Source organism: Gorilla gorilla, chromosome 21 (genome assembly GCF_029281585.2).
Source record: "Gorilla gorilla gorilla isolate KB3781 chromosome 21, NHGRI_mGorGor1-v2.1_pri, whole genome shotgun sequence".
Lineage (NCBI taxonomy): Eukaryota > Metazoa > Chordata > Mammalia > Primates > Hominidae > Gorilla > Gorilla gorilla.
Window position 1 is genome coordinate 54483196 of NC_073245.2, and position 18926 is coordinate 54502121.

General features: G+C 42.6%; 1 protein-coding gene across 9 annotated transcripts in view; it reads right to left on the reverse strand.

Annotated features, from left to right (window-relative positions):
- The window catches only part of PTPRT (protein tyrosine phosphatase receptor type T), a 1110571-nt gene that overhangs the window by 186928 nt on the left and 904717 nt on the right, over positions 1-18926 (reverse strand). For 6 of the 9 annotated variants that reach the window (XM_055373001.2, XM_019017483.4, XM_019017481.4 and 3 more), the window contains exon 13: positions 16835-16871. In XM_055373001.2, the coding sequence (XP_055228976.1) occupies positions 16835-16871 (37 nt within the window). Of the gene's footprint in view, positions 1-4464; positions 4522-16834; positions 16872-18926 lie in introns of all 9 variants that reach the window. The other 3 variants (XM_055373000.2, XM_019017484.4, XM_055373004.2) reach the window with 1 other exon arrangement.

The following is an 18926-nucleotide window of genomic DNA, read 5'->3' on the forward strand; positions in this document are numbered from 1 at the left end:
TATGATGACCTGAATCCTGTCACTGTGCCAAGGCCATGATTTAAAGAATTTCCAGTGAAATAATAAGAGAGGGTTTTAACATGAGGTACACAGGAAATAAAGGAATAATAAGGGAAGCTGTATCCAATATCTTCTCAAACCTGGAGCTGGGTTAAGAGTGCATCCATTTCTTCTCACCAATGATTAGGCCTGGCTGTACAGGGACTCAACTGTACTATTTCATAAATGAAGAAGGTGAGGCTCAGAAAGGCGAAAGGCTGAGTAATTGGCTCAAGGTCCCCAGTTTTAAGGAATGGAGTTTGGGTTCCAGGTGAGGGCTTGTCCCACAGCTCTTTTTTCTGTAGAAAATTGACAATGGGCATGGGGCATGGCCAAGACAATGAAGTCAGATCTGCCCCTGGGGATGACCTTTAGCACAGCTACTCTGGCCTCCACACTGGACACTGTCAGTCTCCTCTTGGGCTCAGAGGTCCAGGCCACCCCCTTGAGGCCTGGCTGAACTGCAGGAGGGATGTGAAAAGAGGCCTTCTTTCTGCACTGGTGGGCCTGGGGAAGACTGAGTTCTCTTAATGTTAATTAACTGGTCACTTCTCTACTGCAGCCTCCAGTCAGCTCACTGCAGAAAAGTGCCCAATCCTGGCCAGAAGAGGATTTTACCTTATTTTTCTCAATATAAACATCCCTGACCTCTACCCACTAGGTGACTATAGCCCCTTGCACCCAGCTGTGACAACCAAATACATCTCCAGATTTTGCCAAACGTCCCCTAGCCCTAGAGAGCAACAAGGAATAAAAGGAACTGAATATTTACTGAGCCTCTTCTCTACACATACATTTCTATTCACCAACTAGGGACAAAGATGACCCTAGATGTGTTACCTCTAGATCTGCACTGCCCACAATGGTAGTCACCAAGTCGCGTACTTAGAGCACTTGAAAAGTGGCTGGTGTAACTGAGGAACTGAATTTAAAAATTTATTTTATTGAAGCGTTCTATGTGTAAAATACACACCAAAGACTTAGTACAAAAAAAGAATGTAAAATATCTTTCATCTGTTGTTTTCTTTAATTTTGCTGCATATTATAATAATAATATTTTGGATATACCAGATGATTGTGAACCTAAGATAGGTGGGCTTAAGATTCTTTGACTTTACAATGCTGCTGAGAAAGTGATACCTGTTCAGCAGAGACTATACTTTAAGTACCAGTGCAAACATTCTGCTTTTCACTTTCAGTACAGTATTCCATAAATTACAGGAGATACTCAACACTTTAATATAAAATAGGCTTTGTGTTAAATGATTTTGCCCAACTTCAGGCTAATGTAAGTGTTTTGAGCATGGCACATTTAAAGTAGGCTAGGTTAAGCTATGATGTTCTGTAGGTTAATTGTATTAAGTGCATTTTCAACTTACAACATTTTCAACTTATGATACATTTATTGGGACATAACCCCATCATAAGTTGAGGAGCATCTGTATTGAGTTAGATACATTATATTATTAAAATTAACTTCACCTGTTTCTTTTTACTTTTTTCATGTGACTCTAAGAAATTTAAAATTACATACAATATTCAAATTCTATTTCTATTAAACAGTATGGCTCTGGAGGTTTATAACAGAGGATGATTTTTGTCTCCATGGCACATTTGGGAATGTCTGGAGATGTACTTGGTTGTTACAATTGGGGTTGACATGCTGCTGGCATCCAGTGGGGAGAGGCAGGGATGCTGCTAAGCATCCTCCAGTGCACAGGACAGCCCCCTGCCACTGGCCCCCAACAAAGAACTATCTGGCCCCAGACATCAATGGTGCTGGGGTTGAGCAATCTTGCCATAGAGAATGAATTCCTTGAAGGATTAGCCAATAAATCAGGAAGACCTGAAGAACTAATTGGACCTAGATGGGCAAAGAAGTTAAAGCTTTTATTGCACTTAGTTCTCATGATTAACTATGACTGTGGTTATTCATATTTCAATTTCTCCAAATAAAAATAATGAAGTCTGGAAAAGAAAAATAAATTATCCCGGATCACCAGCCCAGAAGGTGGCATTGCTGAGAGCTGAACTCAGCCTCCACTCACTCCGAATGCCGGCCTGTCCCTGCTACATAATGTGGTCCTGCAGCTCTCTGAGTTGGTGCTGATATGAAAAGAGGCTCCTGTGCTTAAAGTCTAATATCCCCATCACTCAGACCCAGGCAGTTATTATTTACATCAGCCATTATTGCTACCAGGGGACGAACATTAACAAAAACACCCTTTGAAAGGGATGGCACTCACAGGCACCTCACCCATCAAATGAGGTTGAGAAACGTGTGGAAATAAATGGATCACAATGAAATAAACCTGTCAGAGGAGGAACATTCAGACACCTTAGAAGACAAGAGGTAAGAAAAAAAGCACCTGATATGGGATTGGCTCTGTTTAAAGAAAATATTATCTGACTGCTCGACTTGAATAGAGCCTAGAGAACAATGGCCCAGCAGAAACAGAGCAGCTCGCACACACTCTGGAGAAGTATTGTTTCTCTGTAAATTGGTGGTGTGCACAGTGACGAGAGTCACTTTTCTCCCACTGTCCGTCTGCAACTCCCACCTCCCTTTGGGAAGGGCCTCTGATAAGGTAGAGCTGGGGACTGATTTCAGTAAAGACCTACTATGTGCTGCAACTGCACACAACATTCCTAGCATTTTCTAATGGAATTTTTAATATGACTGCATGAAGCACATATGATAATTAGTTTTGCATGTGAAATAAGGCTATGCAACTTGCTTAAGGTAATCTAACAGGGAGTGGCTGAGATGAAATTCCTGTGGTGTTGGCAGTGACACACTGGAAGTACAGGTGTCCATGGCAGTACAAGGGCAGAGATAAAACTTGCCCATAGTGGATGCTGTTTAGGCTCAGCCCCAATCTCCTTTACTGGGCGGGTGTGACTACTCTCCAGCTGCTGTGGATGCTGGCAGCAAATGGCTCACAAATACCTCCCTTCCTAGAGAAGTACCATCAGGCAAAAGGGAACCACTTCCCCAGGAGGTCATGCATTCCCATGGCAGCCCACAGCCAGTGGCTGACCAACACCATGGTACAAATAGTGGCCCCCTTGCCTCAAGGTGGGACCAACTCTTTAGTACATTTCCTACTCCAGACCTCCCCTTTACCCAGGGCTCAGGCAGATGCAGGTCTCCACATCCCCCCTTAGCTTTGTTCTCTGCCATATCTCATCTTCCTCCCTTTCTTCTGAGAACACTCTGCAATGAATAATTTGCACAAGAATCTCCATCTCAGTCTCAGTGTCCAGGGAACTCAACCTAAGACATACACTAGCAGTGATGTCTCTGAGTTTGGGAAACGGGGTGGCAGGAGTGAACTGTGAAGGTACTGGATGCCCAGACTCATGTCATCACTGCCTGCTGCACCTCCTTCTCCACCATGATAAACTGACCGTTCAGGGATTAGTAGACCGGAGGCCATTGTCTGGGCAAGGACTTTGAGAGAGGTGACAGTTAAAGGTTTGAAATCTCCAAGAAACTTCCCATTGACTAAAAAGGGACCCTGTAATAAAGAGGTCTCTAGGTCAGCAGATTGTCTTTTGAGCCCCACGATGGACATCAACCTCTGACATGAGTGGGCTCTGTGTCCTTTGAGGAATGGCACACATTTATGTGAAATGAGTTCCACCTATGGTACACTTGAGGAAAGGGGTTGGTATTCACTTCAAACAAATACAGACTCTGGACTGGGCGTACCCATGGCAGCTCCTTCGACATCTATTATCTTGTTTAGTCTCAGAGGCCTCTGCATGTGTACAGTCTACAACGTAAATGGTGCCCTATAAGGGGTAGGTGGGATTATTCCTATTTAACAGGTAGGAAAATTCAGGCTGATCATGGTATGGGTAAATTGTCAGGACAAATGGTAGACCTGATCATAGTGAGAGCTTCTCATTTCCTAAGCACAGAATTGTTACGTCAACTTTTTTCCCAAACTTAGATCACAGCTCAGCTGTCGCTTCCCCTGTGAAGCACTCCCTTGGCTGCACATGGGTTTGTTTATTTTGAATACCATGTACCTTTCCTTTGTAACACCACTCGAAGTGGCAAATTTATCTGTGTAGTTTTTGGACTAGTGGCTGTTTCTTCTCCTGGAAAGGCACTGGAACATATCTTCTTTTGCTCATCATTGTACATCTCCATGCCTAGAACAGTGCCTGGCACCCAGTAGGTACTTAGTAAACATTAGTAGAAGGAATGAATAGGTGAGTGGATAGATGAGTGTATGCACAGAGGGATGGATAGATGGGTGGATGAATGAACGTGTGGGTTGATGGGTGAATGGGTGGAGGGGTGGGTGGGTGGGGTGGAAGGACTGCTGGTTCCTCTCTGGTGCACCTGGCCTGGAGGACCCACTGAGTGTGGGCAACTCTCCCCTCCCACCCGCCCAGGGCTCTGGTGATCACCTGTGGTGAGGAGGCAGAGTGGAGTCCCCGGGGTCACCTGGGCGCTGCCCATTGGTGCTGACCACAAGGAAGCCAGTCCCCAGGCAGCATGCAGAAGAGAAGGAGAGAAAGAAACACACATGAAAACGTGCGGCACGGTGAACAAAACTGCAATTCTTGTGGCTCTGAAGAGCTCACACTAAATAGCAAAAGAACATCATGATTTAACAAAACAGGGCCTGAAATAGATTTTAAAAAAATGAAACAAGAGTAAGAGGCACCACTTATCAAGCACCCACGACATGCCAGGTACTTTTCTGGGTGCCTCACATATAATGTTTCTAAGATTTAGAATAACCCAGAAAGGTCAGTATGATTATAAATAAATCTGTCATTTTTCCACCGAAACTACTTCTCCGTTAGACTTCCCTTTCTGCATAAATGGTGCCACCATCCATGTAGCTTCTCAGTCTAGAGACAGGGGAGCCCTCCTTTTTTCTGATGTCCCTCTTATAATCAATCACCATGCTTTATTAATTCTACCCCAGAAAAGCTCTTGAAGCTGCTTCCTTCTCTTTAATTTCATTCTCACTTTGTTCAAGCCACCCTTGTGTTTCACATGGATTATTTAAGCAGCCTCTCGTCTGGTCTGCCTCCAGTCTTGTTCCCCTTCAGTCCTACTCTCCATCCTTCAGTTGAAATACAACAGTGCTGCCTCGTTGTCCCCAAGGTAAACTTCAAACCACCTCACTCAGCTCACAGGCCCTCCATGATGAATCTCCTGCCCACCCCTCTGGTCTTGTCTCTCTCCACTACCACTGCCCACCCTGTCCCAAGCATGACAACAGCTTTCCATTATCAACAGCCCCCTACCTTCTTGTACGTAAGCCTTCCTTAGGTGAGTCACTTTGCATGGGATATACTCCCTCCTGCTCCTTCACCTGGCTGATAACTGTTCATCCATCAGGTGTCAGTTTATAACCTGTTACCTCTAGGGAGTCTTTAGTACATCAGTGAATCTGGGACAGATGCCCCTTCTTGTCTTCCCATAACACCCTCCTCTTCCCTTCTTATTGCAATAATATCACTGTATTAGAAGTGGATGCCTTCTCTTAAATCTGTAGTCTCCTTGAAAGCAGACACGGTGTCCCATTTACTAGTGTACTCATGTGGCCTTGCACTGTGCCTGACACATAGTAGGTACTCAGTGAATATTTGTTGAATAAATGAAGAATGAATGAAGAAATGTTGAATCACAGAATTTGTAAAACTTGTTCAAGGTCACAAACTGGTAAAGGTTGTATTCAAACCCTGGTTTGTCTGGCTTTAATGTTCCTGTCCTTTCAAATCCACCCCTCACCTCTCTAAAGAAAAACATACAAAAGGTTGAAAGGTGTTTTAGGCTTGTCCAGGGACTGCAGCTTTCTCCAGTGATCCATCAACAAAACTGCAGGAAGTTCTTATGCAAAATTGAGAAGATAGAGTATTCCAGACCAACTGATGAACAAAAAATACATAATTTCAAAAATAATACAGATGGCAAACTTGATCAACAGCCATGAAATACTATAAAATTTAACCACCAGTAAATAGTAATCATAATACTTCTCCCTTAAAAATATGAAAAGTTTTGCTGTTTTAAAAGCACAATCTAAGTCAGGGGTCAGCAAACTATGACTTGTAGGCCAAATCTGGCCCCCCACTCCCTGTTTTCTGTGCAGCCATGAGCTATAAATGCTTTTTACATTTTTCTAATGGTGGGGAAAAAAATGAAAGAGGAGTAATATTTTGTGACACATGGAAATTATATAAAATGCAAATTTCAGTGTCCATAAACAAAGTTTTATTGGAACACAGCTGCACTCATTCTTATACATATTCTTATATGTATGGTTGCTTTGGAGCTACAATGACAAACTTTAGTATTTGTGACAGAGACCATAAGGCCTGCAAAGCTGAAAATATTTACTATCTGCCCTTTTACAGAGGAGTTTGCTAACTCCTGTTCTAAGTAGCTATTTTTTAGGGTTTTTTTTTTAACCCCAATGCTCTCAGATAGGCAAGACAAAGACTGTCACCCTCACATGTCAGTAAAAGAAATGCAAAGCTTCAGAGAAGAGATGACTTACATGTTCCCACTTGGCCCCCTTCAGCAGCCTCTTAACTGCTCTCCCATTCTGTAGCCTTCTCCCTGCCTTAGTCTTCCTTCTCTGATTCATTTTCTAAACTATAACTAGGGTGTCCTTCCCCAAAAAGGCAGTCTGCTTAAGTACCTCCAGGGGCTCCACTATCTAAGGACAATGCTTTTATATGTGCGTGCATGCGTGCACACACACGCGCGTGCACACACACACACACACACACACACAGTGGGGCTACACAGAGTCCTGGGTGGCCCCTGATCACTCCTAACCTCATCTGGTCACACTGGCCTACTAGCCATCATTCCTTTGCCTTATCCCATTTAAATTCAGTGGCATGCTCTCTTGCCTTCAGTGATTTGCATACCTACTCCCTTGGCTTGAAGGCTTTCTTGACTTACTTTGCAACCTTGTTCGACATGACAATTGTTACTCTTCTTTCAAACCTTATCTCAGTGATCACACATTCTGAAATAGCATACCCTAAGTTGATTTATGTCTCCCTTCTTGCCCACCAGTGACATCCTGATTTTGCCTTGACGACAGCCCTTATTGGACTTATATTTATTCGTTGCCTCTCCCATGAACTACTATTTGTTGAGTGTTTCTTACAAGCCAGGTATTATATTAAGTACTTTCGATACATTTGCTCATGAAATTCTTACATTAGCCCTGTGCAGTAAGTGGTATTACTTATTTATTTATTTTTGAGATGGAGTTTCACTCTTGTTGCCCAGGCTGGAGTGCAATGGCGTGATCTCGGCTCACTGCAACCTCCACCTCCCGGGTTCAAGCGATTCTCCTGCCTCAGCCTCCTGAGTAACTGGGATTACAGGCATGCACCACCACGCCAAGCTAATTTTGTATTTTTAGTGGAGATGGGGTTTCTTCTTGTTGGCCAGGCTATTCTCGAACTCCTGTCCTCAGGTGATCCACCCGCCTCAGCCTCCCAAAGTGCTGGAATTACAGGCGTGAGCCACCGCACCCAGCCATAAGTGGTGTTATTGTCATTGGTTTATAGATGGGGAAACAGAGACACAGAATAGTTTAGTACCTTTTCCTACCTAGAATCAAAGACCATCCAAATCTAAAGATGATGTTTTTAACCACTAGGGAATGTGGGATTACATATCAATACTAAGTTGTACTCAATAAATGCTCACTGAAAAGTAAATGAATACATGAAAGTCTGATTCAGTATTTTTCACTCACTAGCTGTGTCATTTGGAAAATTACATACATTTCTAAATTTTAATTTCTCCACTTATAAAGTGGAGGTAATAATTATCTCATGAAGTCATTTTGAGGATCAAATGGAAAAGAGTTAAAGCCTTAGTTGGGTTGGTGGGCCTAGAGGAGGTACCTCCCCACTCCATCCTCTAGGTCTGCAACCCATGCTGTGCTTAGCAGTAATGCTCAGCTACCTGGGGTAGGAACAGAGGGACAGCTGGATAAATACAGGAATGGGGAGAGATTTTTCTAGTTGGTGGGCAGAATATAGTGGGATGGATTATGGATCTCAGCAAAACACAAAAGGAGGCAGAAACAGAAAAAGGTCCTGTTTACATATATGGTTCTAGAGATGTCTCATGTTTACCAGTGTCTGTTTAATCTATCCTTGGGCATAGGAAAGAGTTCCAGTCAACTTGCAGTTGGGCTGTTGTCATGTGACTAGCTCTTATCAAGGCCATGTAAGTGGAAGTGGCATGAGTCATTTCCGAGTGACATATTTAAGATCCAAGTTGCCACTTCCATGCTTTCTCTTCCCCTGCTCAGGGGTTCTCTGAGACCACATATATTCTAGATGGCACAGCAACAAATATGCCTTTGTGGTATTAAGCTACTGGGAGTTGGGTATTGGCTTGTTATGTTAGCAAAGCCTAGCCTAGCCTAACAAATCCAGTTGCTGAGGTAGAGGTCTCTTGCTTTCTCCTGCATCACCTGGTCCCCTGACCACATCACGTTTTGAGGATTCATTACCCTTCTCTCTTTACTGTTTCCAGGCCCTGTACAGTGTGTGTGTGTGTGTGTGTGTGTGTGTGTGTGTGTGTGTGTGTTAGACTGCAAAGAAGGAGCTCAGAATGCTGAATGCCTCAGACTTCCCTTCTGACTCTTGTCCCTTCTAAAGCAATCAGTGTTGAGTGCAGAGAGATGCTGCTGGGCTACAGATGGCCCTGGAGCAGACAACCCTGAAGACTAATTTTTTGGTTTATTAGCTTCAATATATTGTAGAAGTGAAGAAAGTTGAGGATTTCTTGAGCTACCTCACCTTCTGCTCCAGGACTTAGCTTGAATACTCCTGGAGACAGGCCAAAGACCATCACATGCTAAATATTCTATTATCAATTATTACTAGAAAAGAGGCATGGGAAGAGGTTAACAAATAGGTAGGAGACAGAGCATCCTGTCAGTGGTCAATGAATCTCATCTGTCTATGGTATTAACATGATGGAATCAGATATGATTTCCAATTCTGAAGAAACTTGAGCTCCTTATTTAACCCCTTGAGCCCATTTGGCCCATCATTAAGTAATAACGATGACCACTATTTATTTAGTGTGTGCTAAGTGTTAGGCTTTACTTCTGTCATCACACTGAAACCTTGTGTCAGCACACAAAGCCCTGTGACTGGCACACAATAGATGGTTAATTTTTTTGCAAATCCCTTTTAATCCCCCTTCAAACATCATATTGAGATCCCATCAATGGGGTTTAAAATCTCCAATAGAGCTTTATTCTCTTTATTTATAACCCTTGTCTCTAGCCTACCCCAAATGTGTTCCTTCCTGGACTCCCAATTTTAAAAGGCCCCCCTTTTCCTTTAGAAGATGCAACTGCTTTGCAATAACAGACTTGCGATCAAGTCGACTCAGGTGTCTCTCAGATCTTGAGTAGATAATTCTTATTTCTAGTTGAGAAAGATGGATTGGAACTCCCAAGGTACATGCTTGAATGGCAAGAGTTAATCCTCACTTGTTTTTCTGAACTCTATCAAACCAGCTTTTGTCTTCCGGAGTGGGGTATGGAAGTGGGGTATGGAAGGGGTGTGTGTGGCGGGGGAAGTTTGAGCACAACTAGAGAGTAGCACAGAGGGAAAGGAACAGAGGGCTAGAGAGATGTGCCAGCTGTTGTAGCAAGAAAAATATTAAAGAAAGAGTTGGGATATTTAAAGGTCATATTTAGGCTATTTTATGTGTACTTATGATATAGTTCTCTTCCTCCAACTTCTTGCAAAACCTTTAGGAAAATCTGTATTTTTCCATTGACATTTTAGGACCTAGAAGACAGTCAGTGAGAGCAAAGGGGGCCACAAGTCAAGGAGAATTTGTTACACTCATGTAACTCTGAGGATCCCAATCCTGGAAAATGTATCTCATGGGACTCAGCTAAGGAAGAATAGCATTGTCCTGCCCAAACCCTCCAGCCACACAGTCTGAGCTTTCACCTCCAAAAGTTTGACAAGATTTATAAAGACTGAACAACAATCAAGAGCTTTCCAATAGACTATCTCACTAAAGTCTTTCCTCTCACGAGTGATTCCCCATTATGGCCCCTACCCTGGTTGCTCTAGCTAGATTTGGACATGCTGTGCTCCTGGGTCCCTCCTGAAATTGCTGGGCTGGTGATGAAGAAAGGACAGTGTCATAGTCAAGGCTAGAAAAGGGATGACCACAATCCTATACATGTCCATAAAAGAATACTATTGCTCTGCAGGATCTCATCTAGAGACAACAACCTATCAATGGGAAGGTCAAGTACTGAAAAGTGAGGCCAACATCACTCCTGTCCCCTCTCAGTTTCTTCACTTTGGATCTAACCTGTATCCATTTGGCAAACGGCTGATTTGTAGAACTGTACAAGCAGTGACTAGAGTCTGGGCTGTGGCTTTTTCCTTAGAGAACTGAGAGAGAGGATCTGTGCTTAGTAGGTCTGGGTCTCCAAGTCCCACATTAAAGACTCAGAAAGGAAGAAAGAAAGAAGGAAATATATATACATATATATAAATAAAATTATATATTATGTTCTTGAATACTTGGTAGAAAGGGCTACCGATCTCAGGCTTCAAAGTGAAGGGACAGATTCATAGATTTTAACTGACTTGTCCAAGGTCTAACAGCTAAATTTTGGGGGACAGGATTTGAATCCAGGTGTTTCTAGTTTCCAATTATTCCATGCAACCTCTCAAGGAAGCTTTCTATATAAAACAGAATCTTCCACATAGGCTTGTATCAGTGGGAGTAGGCATTGCCTACTGATAGCAGAGGATTATCACACCACCTGTGGCTGTGATTCTGTGGATAAACAAGGCATGGACACATCACTCCTCCTCTGGGCCCCAGTCTTAGCATCTGTAAAATGAGAGCATCTCACTGAAAAATGGCTATTTAGTGTCCCTGCTGGTCCCTGCAGGAGTGAGAATCCATTATGGGAAGAAGAGAGGAAAATGCCAGATGACGTGCTTTATCTCAGGCTTAGCTCTTATGAAAAGAAGGCATATTTACAAAAGCCAGCACCCAAACCTCTTGCTGTTACTATTGGAACAATGGCGTTAGTCCATCGCTGCCACCAAGCAGAACAAAACTACTGGTGACACTGGCCCCTCATCCTATGCTTCATTATTCTGGAGTTCAGCTTTCAGCACCCACTCCAAGGGGGTTGTTTTAATGGGATCGTTAGAGAGTGTTTACTAGATTAAAACTGTGGCTGTCTTCTGCAAAGCAACTCTGCAAATGGCTTTATGGGTTTCCGGGTTTATTTTGTCTCAATGACTCGGCTCAGTTTGCAAATCAAATCAAAGCTGATTTTTCTAACTGCCACTCGGGCACACCCAGCGGGAGTCTGCAGAGCCAGCTGTGTTCCCTTGACGGCTGGCGCTGGAGACAAGATGGGAGTGCTGCTGCCTGCTGGCAGCCAGAGTGGTTCTACCCAATGGAAAGAAGCAAGCATGCACCTTCCTGACCCTAACCAAGGCGGGAGGAGCAGGTCAGAGGAAGCAAATTTCATTTTCTGGAAGGAGAAATGGTAGACAGAATCTATTTGACTTCAAGGACTGATGGGCAGAAAAATAACAGGGAGCCAGTTTGGACTCATAACATAGAAGCCCTCTCAAACGGAAGTGTCCAAAGTGTGAAGCAAGTCCATAGTGGGTAGAGAGATCTCTATCACAGCAGGAACAGAAACAGAGGCTGGCTGGCCTTCTTGTTAGTGGGGACTGCAGATCCCATAGTGGACACTTTACCTCTGTCACTTTTACTCCTACCTTTTAAGAGAACAATCCTGACATGTAACTTGCATTTGAAAAAAATGAAGCCATGGAAGAATAATGACCGGTTAGTCATCCACTCATCCATCCATCCATCCATCCATCCATCCATCCATCCATCCATCCATCCATTTGTTCATCCAGTGCATTTCATTGAGTACCAGTATATGCTAAGATCTGGGAATAATAAAACAGTGCTCAAAATAAGCACAGTCTTTGCACTTACGTCACTTAGAGTCTAGCAGGGAGATAGACATTAAACATGTAAGTAGACTATATATATATATATATATATATATATATATATTTGCAAGTTGTGATGAGTGCTATGAAGGAAAAGTACAGGGTTTAGTGAGAGTGGAAAATTAGGGATATACATTAAAACAGAGGTCAGGATGGTCTTCTGAGGACATAAGGTTTAAGATGCCATCTTAAAGATACTTCTCTGTTAAGATATTTATCTATTAAGGAAACATATATAGTAGCCAAAGCATTTCAGAGAGAGGGCAAGATGAGCGAAGGCCCCAAGCTTGGGAGGAGTTTGATGTGCCTGAAGAACTGAAAGAAGACCAGTGTGCCAGAGTGTAATAAGAGAATAAAAGGATAGAAGCTTAGAGGAGGCTGGAGGGAGGAAGCGATCAGATCACGCAGGCAAGACTGGTGGGGCAAGGCCTGTGGATAAGAAAAAGTAGCAAAATGAACAGATGAGTACAGGAAAGGAGTCACGGAAGAATTAGAAAGACAGGACATCAATGGGTAAGAGAACTTGGATGGAACTGGGCATCAGTTTCTCAAAGGGGGACTGAACAATATAGTTCTAGAATTGAACAACTAGGTCAGAAACAATTTTCCCTTGGCCTGCTCTGTCTCAGCCAGAGGACATGAATTGAGATACCTGGGTACCTCCTTTAGCAGCTGCAACCTGGGGCATCTTCTACCAGATGGGATAATGTACCTCTCATGGGAAGGGTTATTTTCTCTCTACTTGAGCATTAGCACCTCTGAAGTCTAAGTCCCTACCCCAAGCTTCCACATGCTCCATTTTCTAAAGGATCACCTTAAGTACCTGTGGCTGACATCTTCAACCTGCTACCTATGTTGAACCCATCCCTCATCTTCCAAAGGTAGGATAAACACTGTTAATGGTTCTAAATGATTCCCCTGCTCACTTGCCCTTTCTAACATTTCCTATTTTAATGATAAGAACAAAACCTGATTTTTAAATTGCTCTTTTTTGCTCTGTGGCTTTCTACTGTCTTCCTTTCAGAGTCTGAATAATAGTTTTAAATCCAAACCATCACTTAATGCCTGTTTACCCACTGGCTGCAGCTTTCTATCTATGGCTCTGATCAGGTTGATTCCCAGGTCTGGAGTGTGTCAAGCAAAGTGCTCAAAATGTGTTTTAGCTTTTATATTCAAGGAAATTCCCTTGCTTTTTGCTACCCTAATCAAATATCCTTATTGGATTAGGTGGTAGTATCCTCATAAAAAGGGGAATTTTGAACACAGTCAAGCAGACAAGGAGAATGTCATGTGATGGTAAGGCACAGGGTGGTGCTTCCAAAAGCCAAGAAATGCCAAAGATTTGCCAGCAAACCACCAGAAGCTAAGAGACACACGTAGAAAAGATTCTTCCTCACAACACTCAGAAGGAACAAGGTCTGCAGACACCTTGATTTCAGACTTTGGACCTCCAGAACTGTGAGACAATAAATTTGTGTTATTTAAGCCAACCAATTTGTAGGACTTTGTTACAGCAGCCACAGGAAACTAATACAGGTCTATTACTTTGCAACCGTCCAAGCTGGGTGGTACTAAATTAGATCCTGAGTTACTAGTAGCAACATTACAGAAAGGAAAGGGTTGGAGACACATGCTGGAGCCAGGTGTGTGTCTAATATTCTTGTGTAAGGGGTACTAGGCTTGGGGTCAAGTTAGAATGATCCTGAATGAGTGCTTAGGGCTGTTACAACTGGCAACCATCTAGTTCTGTGGGATTCATGTAGCTGGTCATAGACAGTGGCTGGACTCTCCAGGGTCAGGGACCAGACAGAGGCAAGTTGCTTCATCACCAGAGTACTGGCCTTGAGTCTGACATATGGACTTCAGGGTCTGGATGCCTTCCATCAGACCCATGAAGCAGCTGCCGTGATGACAGAGAGAGGGAAGAGCCTTGGGAGAGACTGGTGACCCATCTCTGGGACTTTGTATGCTTCCAAAGTCTGTGGGATTCTCAGTATCTTCCTGTGTTAAAAAGAATACTGTTTTCACGAGGGCTGCCTAGAGGAAATTTGATCCGGGTGGTCAGGAAGGGATGGGATAAACAGAATATTGATTCCCAGCTTTAGGTTCTTTTTTTTTTTTTTTTTTTTTTTTTTTTTTTGAGACGGAGTCTCGCTCTGTCGCCCAGGCTGGAGTGCAGTGGTGCAATCTCGGCTCACTGCAAGCTCCGCCTCCCGGGTTCACACCATTCTCCTGCCTCAGCCTCCCGAGTAGCTGGGACTACAGGCGCCCGCCACTGCGCCCGGCTAATTTTTTGTATTTTTAGTAGAGATGGGGTTTCACCGTGGTCTCGATCTCCTGACCTCGTGATCCGCCCACCTTGGCCTCCCAAAGTGCTGGGATTACAGGCGTGAGCCACCGCGCCCGGCCCCCAGCTTTAGGTTCTTGATACAAACTCCTCACGGGCAGTGGACAGATTCATAATGGATAGGGTTTGCCTTTAATCAACCCTAGATACTCTAAGCATAGTACCAGGCACCAAGTAGACACTCATCAAACACAGGTCTGCTTCGCTTTGTCCTGTGCTCCCCAAGCATCCTTCTTATCTGATGTGGTGAGAGGTGATAACTGAACAGTGTCCGACTGGCGTTCTGCACTATCTAGTTCTCTACCCCATTCCCAAGTGCTACTGGAGCCCCATTTCTTTGGGTTTAAGTGTTGGATCTCACCAAATTGGAAAACCAGAATGCGGATGCTCTGATTTCCCAATACCCTGACCTCTCAGAAGCCTGCCTGGGCTTGGACAGCTGGGCATTCACAGTCATTCATGCATTCCTATCCTTTCACACATGCTTACTTTACCTGCATACACACTCCATTCACTTAAGGAAAGATGGTAACCTAAAGCTCAAGCAAGAGGGGAAGCCCTTATGCTAAGGAGAGGTAGAGAACTCTTCTGTCTGGTTCTTTAAATGTCACTGCAATTCTCTTGCACATCAGCAATGCAACTCTAGAGAAGCCCAGCAGGGTGGGCTTCTATATCTCTGAGGACTGCAGTCCTGAAGTTTTCAGGAGAGTATAGTTTTAGAGATTCTCCCAGTGTCCCCATATGTTCCTATTGCTTGTCAGGTCTCGTGTTTCCAATTCTCAGTTCAGAAATTATGACCCAGCCAGCTACCCTCTAATAGAGCTTACATCCCAGAGGGTGTCCTTAGAATCCCACCTACCCCATGGAGTGCAAATCCACTGCATCCACCTCTCCTGGTCTAGAAATTGAAAGCCACTGAGGAGCCATAGAGCATACCATAGTGAAGGAGGTTTCTCTGTGAGTTTCCTTCCCTCTCCAGCTGCTTATTTAAGCAGGCTGCAGACACCTAGCTCTCCCGATTGCTGTCTAGAGCCCTAGTGCTACCCAATTGATGGTGTTCTTCCTTCTACATTATCTGTTTTCTTCAGTGGAAAAGTCTGCCAATACCTGTGATTTGTGTCACTTTTGTTTGCAGGCCATCAATTCTCCTTGCCTCACAGAGAGTATTTTATCTCTTTCCATCCAGGAGCCTGAGTTCCTGAGAGGGAACAAGTTAGGGACATGCCACCCTCTGTGACTCATGTGAAATCATGGTGACTTCTTATCACAGGGAGCCCTAGTGCTTCTGTTTTCTTCTTCCTCCTGCATCTTCTCTTTTGTGCCTACATATTGGGCTGATTTTCTTCAAAGTTATAAAAGTCATGTGTGATGGGTCTTGGTGCACATTTTGTCAAGTAGCTGTAGATTTTTTTCTCTCTTTTTCTCCCCACTCTGCCCGTGTGTGTGTTTATGTTCCTCTGTGTGGTTTTGTCGTTGTGCATGTGTCTATATATTTACACACATACACATACATACTTGGGTCATCACTTTTCTCTGTACTTTAAATCTATGGTTATATGCCTACTTATGTTTACCACTTTTATCTCCTTGGAAGCAGTCTATGAAACTATGTATGCTGTCAGTAAATTCAGGGAACGGAGTAGAATTGCCCAATTTTGTTGTGTGTGTATGGGGAGGGTTTGCTGTTAAAAATATCAACTCTGTAACAAAAAGATAAATCTGATTTCTAACTATTCAACCCTGTAATAGGTTAAATGATAGCAAACCATTCATTGATTTTGTTTTTTAAAAAGAGTAATAAACAGAAACATGTACCAATTGAAAGAGCCAGGCAATTCAATTATAATTAGGAAAACAAAAGTGATGAGCCTGAACAATGCTGCCTTAGTTTTGGGGATAAGTGTTGAAAATGCCAACTACATAATAATGCAGCATTTGTCTTCTCATTACTAAAGGCCCCAGTACTAATCACCTCATTTTTGAAAGCCGTGTACCAACAGAACGAGGTACAAAACTCAGTAGATGGGTCTAATAGACATGCTTAAAAAATACCCACATAAACATAGACCCAAATATAAGAAAAACATGTATCAAAAGAATATTTGAGTAAACTTATATCCATCACTCCACTGATCAAAGTACCAGTCCATCCTTTTATACCATTCATCCACCCATCCATCCATTCAGTAAATATGTTTTAAACTTTTACTCTGTTTTACGCACTGTGCTACTAATATACACCCTAGAATGTATGTTCTAGATGCAAATGACTCCAGTGAAAATAACAATTCTTTCTTGTTTTGAGTTATTGTTGCCTAAACTTTCTCTGTGTGGCTAGAAAGAAATACTTAAATGGCTGAAGAACAGGTGAAGACAGACAAGCAGATGCCAACATACCTTTTGTAGCCAGACGAACACAGTTGATTTTGGTCTCCTGTGAACAACAAAAATGAGATGCCAATTAATTAGCTGTGAGTTATATAAAATTGTTATATAAAGACAAAAATACATATATATTTGCATATATATGCACGCATATGTATTTTTAATTATAATTTTAAATTTGCCCTTTCCATTTTTTTCCCTATCGGATGACCTTTTAATTCCATTTTTTAATTTTTTTCTCAGGCTAGGTACATATGTTATTCAGTTCACTTCCTGGCTCCTACCATCTCATAAACCTCATTCCCAGACAGAACCACTTTATAAACATATCAGATAATTCCCAGCACTCATCATCTTTAACAATAACACTTAGTGGGTACTTGGGGTATGCAGTGTGCTTTGTTCAGTTGCATGAGTGAGCACATGGAAGGAGGGCATCCTTGGGAAACTTTGTTACTAGCAATAATGCATCTACATGCATAGACGGGAAGAGATACTTGGCAACAGTCCAGTCTATATGAAACATGTCAAACTCAAACTGCAAAGTTCATGTTCAAAAGTTACTTTTCCCCTGAGCTCTTGTGTGGGCCTCGCAACCTTCATAAATAATGTGTGTGGCAATAGAATCTTTGCTAGGTGAACTATCTAGTTGTTGTTAGCTGTTGCCAAAGTAAAAAGGATTCATAAACGTGTGATGCTGCTGGGCACACAGTGGAGTTAATGAACAGCGTGCTTAGGAAGAGAATTATCTCTGCCCACTTTACTGGGATTCATCTCCCAGGAGGTCCTGGAACCAGCTGAAAATTCCAGTTGACTAAATTATACCCCCAACAACAGTCTGAATTCAGTGTAGCAAGGAAAGTAAAATGCAAAGAATGCAAGTATGTGAGTTGCTGAACCAAAAATCTGTCAATCATCCAATTCTTGTCTTGCTGCAGCTCATTCACAAAGAACCATTGCATCTTGAAGGCATTGGTGGCAATCAGGATAGGAAAGGTTAGGAGGCCATAATAAAACCCATGAACTTCAGTGGCTAAAAACAGCAAAGGTTTATTTTCCATTCAAACTACCTGTCCAATGTAGGTGTGTGGCTGGGTCTAAGGGGTGAGACTGGGGGTGATTGGGAGACACTCTGACCATTGTAACCACTCAGAGATCATAGCTGGTACGTCCATTTTAACCCAACGGGAGAGAGTGCTAAAGGATAAAGCACTATCAATCAAATGCTTTGAATCAGAAGCGACACTTTCACTTCTATGCGTGTTTTATTGGCTAGAACCAGACACATGGCTATGTCTAATTTTAGTGAGATGGGGAAATGGAATCCTCCCATGTATCCAGAAGTAAAGACATGACAATGTCTACGGCAGATTCTATTCCATCTAGGTACACCTCTGAATGCTAGAAACGATCACTTCTATTACGTCCAAGTATGACTCCCCATAATTAATCTCATATTTATCGCCAATAGTCTTGATTCTTTTCCTCAAAATGCACAGAAAGTCTGCTTTTGCTTGTGTAAAAAAGAGGTCTGGATAATGAAAGATGGTTCTCGGGCTCATAAACATTCTTCTTTATCAATTCCTCATATTGTAAGAGTTCAAGTCTTTCGAGCTATCCTAGCTGCTCATTCTAGGACAAACTCCACTTTATCCTCTTAATGTGCGGTGACTAGAACACAAAACAGCAGTCTATACATGCTCTTATTGATACATGATTATATTGATATATGATTATCTAGACTATCACTATTATCCTTACTTATATTGGGCTTCTATTAACATAGCTAACATCCTAGTGTTTATCCGTCTCCCCTAACCAAAAATAAAAGTATTGGTTAGAAGCCTGCTTCTACATGTACAAGTGTGGCTATATTTTTGAAACCCAAGTACAGAGTCATATTTACCACTACAATTTCCATCTTCTTCAACTGATCCAAGTACTACAGCCCATCATCACAGTCTCCACAAGCTGAAAATTTTTAGAAATCATTTTTTTCTTTAATTTCATCCAGATCATTAATATAAGTAACAATCTGGATAATGCCAATGGTAGAACCTTATGACATGTACTAGATTCCTTCTTCCACGTTGACATTCATCTG